Below are 11597 nucleotides of genomic sequence, written 5' to 3' on the forward strand. Positions count from 1 at the left end.
AGTCTTGTAATTTAAGCCGCAAATGTTTTTCGCTAAAAACACATAAAGAAAACAATTTGCTTTAGAAACTCCATTATTGATATTAGTATTCTCTTTTGCAAGGATACAGCTACAGCATGTTGTATAAAAAGGTGCACGAGTGGGTGGTTTCATCAGTCAAACTTTCAACATGAATTCAGTAGTTACACCCGTGGTACTGGGCTTGGCCCTTGGCTTATGTCTAAGGCTAATTGAAACTTCGAGCATTTTGTCTTTTCCCAATATAGCGGCGCGGCTTCCACTCACTAATCTCAGTACCCAGAAGGTGAACCAGACGAGACCGTATGTCTTTGATCATCCTATGCCATTGCTCACAAATCTCACACAGGTAGCAGTCGAATGTGAAACTATTCTAAGATTGTTCGACATGATAATGAGTGTTCAAACGTTTCGTTTACAGGATGATCGCCTAGACTATCACGCAAACTGTTCATCGTCTGGAAAGCCTTGCAGCGTAGCCGAACATTGTTGCAACAAAAAATGTCTATCTGAGGCAAAGAAGTGCAAGTCCACAGCATTAGAAAATTCCTATCATTCTCTTAGTTAAAGTACTCGTATTTTAAATAAAAATAAATAACTGCAAGAACATTGAAAACATACAAATTTTTTAATGTACTAAGTAGGTTAGGTTAGGTTTATAGGGCTGCACATTGTGATGCCCACACTCGTCACGGGATAATGTCCGGTGCCTAGGGAGGTTTCGCGAACCATCCCGAGGCCTCTATATAGAGGCCTCTCTAGAGGTATGTTTGCCAGACTGTCCAGGTCCTCGTAGAAGGCGCCGCCGAGTATTCGGTGACGCCTCCCCATAAGTGCAGGACAGTGGCAGAGAAGGTGCTGGTATTAAGTAGGTAGAATTTTCCAAAAAATCCGAACTAGGACGCAAAGGGTTATAAATGGAATTGTACACCTTTCACAGTATTTTTGATTCGTGGCGATAGAATGGATATATGTAAGCTGAAGATGTAGCGAACCACAATGGAAGTTTTCCAGCACTTTTATCGTTTCTTCAACTTTGCCACACATTTTTTTGTTTTTATTTTTTGTATGGTATAATTATATATTTAGACAAACGTTCTTTAGTGGCAATTACGCTCAACAAAATAAGCTACTTATGTATATATATAAGCTGCTGTAACCTGGGGGTTTTAACAGCGTTGTTGCTCTGTACGAGAAATCATTGAAATGGAAGTGTACGAGCCGCGTCATTTGTGAACTGAACCTTTAGATCTTCCATCAGTTGATATTCTTCACAGTCAGTCTTCTGAGCAGCGTGAATTACGTAGCTGCTTCAATGATGTCGAATTTATAACTATTACAGACAACATCTTCCCCATTGTATTCTGCCGGCTAGCGAAGCAGTCACCGCCTCTTTCAATCATGTAATTAAAACCGCATATGTTTTTGGTGCTAAACAGATAGAAAACAATGTGATTAAAACCGAAAGCTGTGTTGCATTTGGTCTTGTTTAGTTGAACAACAGAATGGAGGTGTATATAAAGGTGCCCGACTGAATGGTTCAATCAGTTCAACATTAAACATGACTTCCGTCGTCTCACTCGTTTTACTGGGTCTTGCCCTGGTTCTGGGCATAATTCTTATGGAAAACACAAGCAATGCTCTCGTTCGAAATAGACATTTGCGCTTCAAAGATTCGTGGAGTCGCACCGATGGACCTAGCATGGTCAGATCGAAGCCATTCACCAAAAATCTGACCCGAGAGGTAATTACATCGGTGGTATGTTATTTTAAACGTTACCCAATGATCTGTATGTATTTCGTTGGCAGGATGAGGATGATCCGCAAGTGCATGTGCAATGTCGTGCCAACGGAAAGGCTTGCACCGACGACGACCAGTGCTGCACCAATGTATGTCTACACTTCAGGCGGTGCTCCCCATCAAGTCTGGTTGACTATTAGGTTCATACACGGCACCCAACCAGACCAAATAATTGCGGTTTGAAGTTAAAAATATTACGAAAAATATTATTTGGTTTATTTGCCAATTCGCATTAATTGAGGCTTGTATTTTGGGCTAGCTGTGTAGAAACTGTTAAACTTGATTGGGGCTTGTTTAATAATGGGGCATGCAACTGTGACAACTGCAATGCCTCATCCTGCAATGCATCATCTGCACGAATGCATCATCTGGTTAGTCATTCAATCGTCTGGCAATAATAAACTGTATCAAATGACAAACCCATCACACATCAACAACGCGCACCCTTCCAGCCACACTCCACTCCCCACACCATCTCAGTCGTCGTGGGTAAAGTGAAGTGAGGTGAGGTGTGGTGTTTGACTGCACACAATCAACTTACATCTGTTTGTGTTTGTCGGCAGGCAGCAAAAGAGACAGACAGAGACAGACACAGAGAGAGAGAGAGAGAGAGACAGAGAGGGACCGACCGAGAGACACATAAACAATATTTCCGCATATAGCTCTGGGAAAACGAGTAGATGTAGGTAGTATTCAGCAGACAATGCCACAATGCGGCATCAATGTAAATTGTACACTCATAGACATTTCCATTGACACGAATGCGATACACATGCATCTGTGTGTGTGTGTGTGTGTGTGTTGGTCTCCAAGTGATCCTTTCCCCTTTAAGCCCCTGCCACACACCAACATCGAATCATACAAAGGCGCACACAATGAATTTAGACAGCAATTGTTCGGTTTTCTTGTTGTGTTAGCTGGCTGGCTCCTTTGTTGTTGTCACGCGCTCTATCGCTATGCCGACCCCACACAGCCCCCCCCACCTGTGTGTGTGTCAAGAAAAATAATTCTGCAGTTCTTATGGGATCAACAGTACATGAAACCCAATCTTCCATTGAAAGAATGTTGAGCCTGCGACGCTAGGAAACTTTCATTTGATTTTCAATTTTTCCCTAAGCTCCTGAAAGTATGCAGCTCCAAATGTGCCCCTTTTCACACGTTTTAAATGCGTTTTAAACGGTTTCTGCTGACCCTCTTGGCACACGAGTCTTTCTGTGTATTCTGCTGTAATGGGACCTAAATAGTATATTTTTACGACCTGCCCCTGTGCCGGATCTAGCTTGGGCCCAACTTTTTGGTGGCTGCTCCAATGGTTGGGGCAGCACGTGCCAAATCCCGCGGGGTTTGAATGGAATTCGCATTCATAGTTGAGCTGAATATATGTATGTAGAGGGATCATATGCATATATATATCTAATATGCAGCAAGGCATGTATACCAAGGGTCTGTATCCATTTGCAATTGATTTTTCTTGAATTTTTGGTTGTGGCATCAAAAAGGGGACGACCGTGCAACACTTACGCCGGCTTCTTGCTTATTATTTTTCGCAGGCTACACTCCAGGCTCTCCTCTCCTCTCATCACCACTTTCCAACTTCCTCCACCTCCGTCAGTGAGAGGAAGACATCAAAAACTGCGGAACCGGAAGATATTCGAGGCATGCAGCCACTCCCTGCCCCTGCCTCCGCTGATAAGAGATGTTGCCTTGATGAAGTTTGGCGGCAATGGGCAGGAAATCACTTTCGCTTGCCAAAAAAAAAAAAAGGAGAGGAAAATCGATTGCTTTTGGCCATCAGAGAGCGCTTCAGACATATGCAGATTCATTGGCTCGAATGTACATATGCAGCGGCAAATGAAACGCGACCAATTTGTCATCTGCCATCCGCCAAAGAGCTTTACTTCACCCCTCATTGGGCACTGCCTTTGACAGCGTCTTCTGGCAACGCTTCTCTTCAACGCTTTATGCGGAATTACATAATGCAAGCAGGTTGGTGCCGTTGCTGGTGCTGGTGTGTGTGTGTGTGTGTTTGTAGGCGCGTAAAACTTTTACATTGCACGTGTCGGCAGACACTTAAATGTCGAATGAATTATTCCGCATGCCACGGCCAGGCTGCAAACTTTTATTGCTCTCAGGAATGAGAAGGCACTGTGCTCGAACACCTGCCCTGAGATTGCATAATAAGTTAAAGCAATCCGCCATCTCCCAGATCAGATGTTTAATTGTACTTTTTCCAACAGAATCTCGTATCCTGCCCACGCGAGTCTTCCCGGAAGCTCCAGCACTGGGAGTGCATTGCTCTGGCCACACACTGCAGCGTGCACCGGACACGGGGAACGGGGCGTATACTGAATACTGTGGAGTGGCCAACTGACTTTATTGGCTGACTTATCAGTAATGACCTTCCCTGGTGGCTCTCAGACGCACATTCGAGAGCCAAAGGCTTATGAAATGAAAATAAATAAATATGGTGAAGAGTTACAGAATGAGTTCGAATACGGAATGCTCTGCAGTCAGTCAGCTTGTGTTCCCAGCTCGAATTAAAGTATGTAAATTCTTGATTGTATTTAAATATGGGGGATTTAGGGGATCAGAATATCCTTTTTATGAATGAAAATACCTCCGCACAAAAGGATATCGCTTTGGAGCTAGTCAAGCACATAGGAAAAGTGGATTTACCCTCCCAAAGGAGGGAAGTATTTACAGCCTGAAAGGTATTTCTTTTTTGTGAGCCCCGCATATGTTTATATTTGCATTTGTGGTTGACAGGGGACAGGCTTGTGGCACGTGCCCCTGTGTGTGTGTCCTATCCGGCACAGGCCGTGAAATTGATTTTAAATGTGACGCTGCCTACCGTGTCAAAGGACAGGGCAAACAGTCCACGGTGACGATGATGATGAGGATGATACAAGTACTGATGCTGCCACACGGTGTCGTTGTCCTCGCAGCCAACCGTACCCGTACCCCACCCCCTCGCACCGCACCGCACCGCACGTATGACATCAACTGGCAAGTCGTTAGTGTGGATTTGACTGGCAAAAGAAAAAACCCCACACAAACAACAGCAACAGCAACAGCAAATCAAAGCGAATGTCCGTCCACTTTATGAGACTTTCAACGGGGAGAGCGCAGCGCAGAGAAGAGGCGGAGGCAGAGCCAAAGCTAGAGCCGGAGCCGGAGCCGGAGCCTATGTCTGCTTAAGCATACAAACATTGTCACACTGTCGTCGCAGTGCCCTGTTCCTGTCCCTCTCTGGCGAAAGGAGTGTCCGCTCTTGGCCAGGGCCAGCCTCCCTGGCTTTGGGCACTGAGCAAAACTCAAAACTGGCCTTCCTTTTTTCCAATTGAAAGCGCCGGGCCGGTCCCTTTAACATTTATTTGTCTCAGCATCCGTTTCAGTTTATATTTTCTGTTGTATTGGGTACATTATGCGAGTATAAGTATGTATTTATTTTTTAAGCGCACACGCATATTTGCAAGAACAAGAGAAAGGCGAGTGTGCTTTTGTCAGCCGGCGCGCTTTGATGTGTCGGCGGCCGTTCAATAGGGGATACAGAAGCCAGTACAGCAAACTGGGCGCAAAATTAATAACGCTGACTGTGAAATTTGCATACAAAGGCGGACACAGACAAAGTAATCATAGATACTCGTAGTGAGTGGGGGGAGGCCTAAAGGAGGCCAGCTTTAAAGCGACCTTTGTACGCTTTAAGTGCACGAGGTATGTGTGTGTGTGTGTGTGAGTGGGTGTGTGTGTATGTCCACCATCCCCCAGAACCAGACCCCAAACAAATTTGCATATGTATCGACAAGGTTTTGGATGGCCGCTGAAGCTTCCTTCTCTCATTAAAATGTAATTGCCAATTGAACGTGAGAGGAGGCGAGTCCTTAACTCCCTGATTTGTTCACTTTGCTCTTTGTTCAGCTGCTCTGTTGTCTCGCTTTGTTTTCAGTTGTCGCATTAATTGAATCGCCGAAGCGACAAATGCTTTGTATGCCCACGGGCAGCCTTAGCTGGCCACTTGTCCGCGTAGTGCATACGCACAGAAACATGCTCCATGCCATGCCACTGACCGCAGCGCCGACACTCGTGACACGCCCACATTGGCCCATTGGAATCATTATTATTATCAACGAAAAACTTCAGAGTTCGTGTTGTCAACAGTTGGCATACCCTGTACTGGCACATAACGAGGTTTGGGATTTTCCTGTAGCAGAATTTTGAAGTGAATTATTGCTGGTGGAATTATTTTTAGCTTTCCTTTGGCTATTTACGAGACAGGAGCCATAATTGATTATCGAGTATTCCATAGGTGTAATGCTCGACTATTCGATTCCCTTTCCTGTGATTTGCCCTCTGGGGGTCTGTGCGGTTTGTGTGGGTCAAACATGAAAGAGAGAGACAAACAAAAAAAGAAAACCAAATGCAAAACACAAGTTTCGTTTTTAGTTGGCTGTGTTCGCATACACAGTTGTTGCTTGTAGTGTTTCCATTTCCATTTGAGTTTCCATTTCGCTTCGTTAGTCCAATTCGATGTTTTTTCCTGCTTGACACTTTGCTTGGCCCACATTCGGCTGCTAATTGTTTCAGGAATGGCAAACTAAACCCTGCCAATTGGGGAGGGAATCTTTTTTTTATCCAAAATCGAAGCAGCAGCTTTAAGTATGTCTTAACGGTTTTTTGGAAACTTTGTAATTTCCCTTTTTTAACTGCTCTGAAAAGAGTTCCCCCTCTGTGTAAAAAATATATTACTAATTCAGTTCAAAGGAGATGCAAACTTTGTGGGTATATTGACACTTGACTTCAATCTGTTGCCATCGTTAGGCATAAATATTTAAAATGAATTGTAGCCGCAACGTGTTGAAATCATAAACATACTTCTGCTTGCTTTAACTGTGTCCTAATGTCTAATGAGAATGCCACAAGCAACGGCAGTGGCGGCGGCAACGGCAACGGCAACGGCAACAACAAAACTCAATATGGTGTAAAAGGATTTCCTTGTAGAGAGGCCTTGTCTGGGCGAGTAGGTCTAGGCACTGCACATTAAAAACGTGCAAACACATCCGAAACACCCGCAATATCCACAAAAGGACTGCCAAAGTCCAGGTAAATCCACTCAATGCGCATACGCAGTGTATGTCAGTGTTAGACACTGAAGCGGAAGCCTCTGTGCGGACTGTTTTAATGAAATTATCTGTTACACATTGGACCAAAAATGTTGCTGTTTTCGGTAAATAATTCAATTATTTTTGTGGCGTCCAAAATCCATTTAGAAACCACTTCACTTTGCTGCCTTTCGAGAGTAGGAAAATTGTTAGCGTGTTGCACGGCCTGCATGAACTTTTTTTTGTGGACAGAGTTTGCTTTTAAAGTTTTACCTGTCGCAAAACTCTTTGGGTCCGTGAGTGAGTCGTAAAGTGGATGCTGGGGATTTGTGTTCAATCCGTTGGTTGCACTTATCACAGCTGCTGCTGCTGCAGTCTCTGTTGCACCGACGTTGCCAAGTAACGGCAAGCAATTAACTGCAAACCCTGGCCAGGACAGAAGCCATTCGAGAAGAATCGTGTGGGTGTGTGTGTGGGGGGGTGTGTCTGCCAGTTCTAATTACCCGTCTGACTTGTATAATTTCAAAGAGATTTCAACTGCAACTGCAACTGAAATGAAAGGTGCACGAGCCCAAATACATAGCTGGCCTTGGCTCAGTGGCAGTGAAAGAGCGGGCTTGCTCTCCATCAGTCATCGGGCTAAATTAGGAGCGACACTGGCTTAAATGGAATCTAGTGTATCTTTAAATTGGACGGAAAAACATGCGCGTAAATGCAGCGCATGGAAAATGTATGTATTTCAGTAATTTCGTGATGTGCCACACTCATTTTAACGTGACCACAGCCGCACTCGACACTCCGCACTCCGCACTGAGCATTGGGCACTGGACAAATGCAAAATAATTTTCATTCGTTTATACGTGGGATGTGCAATTTGAAATTGATGGACACAAATTTCAAGGGGATTCGCAATATTGTGGGTAAATCATTTCTGTCGTATTTTTCGGTGGTTGTCCATTTTGCCAAATGATTATCATAATCATCGTTTAATGATGGAATTCATTCAATGGTGGTCCTAACTGAATTCGCAGGATTCCCCTTACACATTTTATTTCGTGCTTTTAAATCCAACATCATTTATCACGCACTCATAGAAGTGACAATCATTCATTGCTGGCTCACAAAATAACTGTCAAAAACTTTAATTATATTTTCAACATGATGATTCATGCTTTCCACGCTCCCTTACAACGTTGCCCCACAAAACGCCGAGTACGTGCCGCAAGCGTCGTTGGGCATAACCAAAACGACGAGAAAGCCAAAAATGCTTGAGAGAAATTCCAAAGAGGAAAAAGCGGCCCTGATTTGGCTTCCAGCTACCCCGCGGTGCCTTGTGCCGGGCAGCGGCTGCTCCCCCGCAGAGCCTCTTCCTTGCTTGGTCAGCTGAAATATTATGTCTGGCCGCTGCATTGACAGGCGCAGGCACAGCCACAGCCACAGACACAGGACCCAACAAGTTGCTGCATGCCAATAAAATCAAATTGGCATTCAATTGAGATTGTCCGTGCAGTGGAACTGACAGTCCCGTCCAACTTTGCGCTCTGCCTCTTGCTTTTGTTATTTTTATTTCCGCAAATTGAAAACGCTCAACTTAATCCCAGCAAGCTGATGGAAAACCAATCAGCACAGAACACCAATTAAAAAATGTACAAAAATACCAAAATAGAAATTGTTTTTTCTTTGGGATAGGCGAAGACTTGTATACCCTCGCAATGCAGTGATTGCTGAAGCAGTAAACTTTCAGCGAGGTATCCTTAGCTCTGAGTTAATAACTACACAGTGCGATGGTTGTGATATCCCTTTCCTTGCTGCATATCAAACTTGTGGTTAATATCATAGTCCCCTCCTGAGGAAGAGTATACAAAATATAGAGGGGACGAGCACAGCTTGGTCTCTTCTAGGTGATAGAGGGAATAACTCTTGGCTGGTTTTTTACCCTTCGCGTTGGTAACGTTGCAGGCCGTACACGTCCATCAGATTATTTTCCGCTTAAGTGCCTCAAATTGTAGCAATTCGCGGGGATATACATACACATAGATGTATGCATATATGTCGAAGGGAGATGTGTGCCAGTTCTTGGCTTCAATATGGAACAATTTAATCGAGATTAACTTTATTTGCTCACTTTGCAGCGGGGAGAAACTCCCGTTGATTGCATTTTAAGTTGCTGAACATGTTTATCGGTTCAAACGCGTTCGACTAACGAGCCAAACGAGCTTTTCAATGTAATTCAATTGAGTAGCGAAACAATGGCAAGCGAAACGATGCCATCATCGCTGTAATTGCCCCCAGTCAGCCGGCAGGAGAAGCTGCCGCTTCATTAGCCGTAACGGCTTAATGCTCACCATACCGGGCGTATGCGTAATTTTTGACTCTGCGAAGGTTCTGTTGTCCTCCAGCCTTAAATCGGGCGACAACCAAGCCAATTCAATTAGCAGTAGCAGAACGAAAAACAGCGCTAGCCAGAACTCATGTACGAGTAGCAGCGACAAATGCTGCAGTCAGATCCCAATGGCAGTTGGTCGATGGTCAGGTTCATGGCCGAGAGCAGCAGGGCAGGGAAATGGAGGCATGTTGATGGAATTGCCCAAGTTTGTTCGATGCGCGACAAATTCAATTCGTTGGAACAGGCATAGACACACACACGGAAAACACTCTAACACAAACACACACAAACACACACTCAGAGTTACTCGGGGCACATTCATATGAGCTAGCAACAGGCTGCAGGCGGCAACGGCAACGCTGGCTAGAAGCAGGGTGGTGGTGGTGTTGGTGGTGGTGCACCGTTGATTCTGTACGAAGGATGTTGCATCAGCCATCAGCCATCAGCCAGGTGGAGTGCATGGGCTAATTGCTTTGGAAATTGCATGTGACGAAACATATGGTTTATGTAAAGAGGATGTGGCCGTGACACAGCGTTATCTGCACGGCTAATTGGGTTATGGATAAGCCAATTTGAGCATGCTCCTCTCAGCTCTGGGACAGCAACAGAGCAGCACCAGCATCAGCAGCGGGTAAGGCTCAACAGCAGGCTGCTTGAATTGCAATCAAAATCATTTCTTTGAATTTTTTTGGGAAGTAATTATTGCAACCAAATAAAAACTAGAAGCAGATTTATTCGAAAACAAAGACTTAACAATTTTAAAAATTATCCCCCATGAAATTATCCCCCCCGCACCAATTCATTCACAAACTTTAAAGGGATTCAGATTTCAGGAAGAGATGGCTTATGACTAGCAGATGGCTTGAACGATTTGGAGTGAACCTAAGATGACACAAAGCAATTCATAAGGTATAACGAAAATCTCGCTAGCTGCCATCTTGTTCAGCAGTTTACCTTTGCCTGAGGGGATTTCCGTGACCCGTAATGTCGGCTGTCTATCGCTGCCCATATATCATATGGGACATTCATTCATTCCGGCAAACGACAATAGCCCTCGTCCTGGGCCGTGTTTGTTTATGCCTCGTTAAACTTTTCAGCCGTTCGCATAAAACATAACGCGCTTTACAAGGGCCAGATCAATGCCTTATATGCATGGCGCAAGCTAGGGGGAGATAGGTTGGGGGATGGGGATGGGAATGGGAATGGGTGGATGTAGAGATGGGCTTACTCTGAAATTGAATTATGGCACACACACACACACACATATGCATAGGGAGAGTGAGAGAGAGAAAGAGATGCTGACACAAACACACACACAAACACACACAGACATACACGCCGTGACATATCGAGCGAGACGCCATGAAATACAATATCTGACTCTGAAGTCTAACTGCATGGCGCGATTTCGATGGTTTCGTCGTCGCTTTTTAGACGACTAACGGTAACGCTATCCCTCCACGCCCGTCTCCGTTACCCCCTTCTGTGCACTGTGCTCTCTCTCTCTGCTCTCCTCCTCTCTCTTCATTCATCCATTACATTCGCATCGAATGCAAACGGCAGCCCAGCAGCCTCCATGCCACATTGTCAGACTCTTTCATTTTCAGCTTCACATTTCTCTATCTCACCCGCTCTCGTTCTCATTCTCTCCTTCCCCCACCTATCTGGGTTGTGTTTTTATTGTAAATTATGGCCACAGCCGCAGAAAAATAAAAGCAAATAAAGAGCAAAAAAAAACGCGAGTAGAGACTAGAGAAATAGGTTGAGGTGGCGGTGGAGCAGCAGCCCTGCTGTGGGAGTGGGTACAACAACCTGTACCTGTACCAGTACAGGCTGGGCATGGCAGCCATCGGTTTATTGTTTCTGTTTCATTCCATTTTATTGTCGTATGTCATTCAATGGCGTAACATTTACATTTCCCATTAAACTTTGCGCTATCAGTATCTGCTCTGCTCTGCTCGGCTCGGCTCGTCTCCTCTTATTGTTGCTATTCGCGAGTAATGCTGGATGTTGTGCAATAAATTTAAATGTTACACCTTCCCTCAGACCTCTTCATGCATGCAAAAAAAAAATGCCTGGCAAAAGGTTCGACAGGCCAACAATCAAAAATGCTCCATATGAATGTTTAGGCGCTCCAACGTACACACAAAATACGTTATGAAAACAGCAAAATAGGAAACAATTTTGTGCTAAAAACCGTGGGTGCAGGGAAGTGTAGAGCTGTAAGTGAAATATTGATTCAAAAGGACATAGAAAACACAAGCAAGTCCCTGACGTGCTTTCACCAAGACGA

General features: G+C 44.7%; 1 protein-coding gene across 1 annotated transcript; it reads left to right on the plus strand.

The window, feature by feature from the left end:
* Positions 1-1570: 1570 nt before the first annotated feature.
* LOC111073279 lies at positions 1571-2011 on the plus strand. Its single transcript, XM_022365541.2, has 2 exons — positions 1571-1762; positions 1828-2011. Exons 1-2 carry the CDS (start codon positions 1580-1582, stop codon positions 1957-1959), a joined length of 315 nt encoding a protein of 104 aa, XP_022221233.1. The 5' UTR covers positions 1571-1579; the 3' UTR covers positions 1960-2011.
* The last annotated feature ends 9586 nt before the right edge of the window (positions 2012-11597 follow it).

This window comes from Drosophila obscura, unplaced genomic scaffold, assembly GCF_018151105.1.
Source record: "Drosophila obscura isolate BZ-5 IFL unplaced genomic scaffold, ASM1815110v1 contig_150, whole genome shotgun sequence".
In the NCBI taxonomy this organism is placed as follows: Eukaryota; Metazoa; Arthropoda; class Insecta; order Diptera; family Drosophilidae; genus Drosophila; species Drosophila obscura.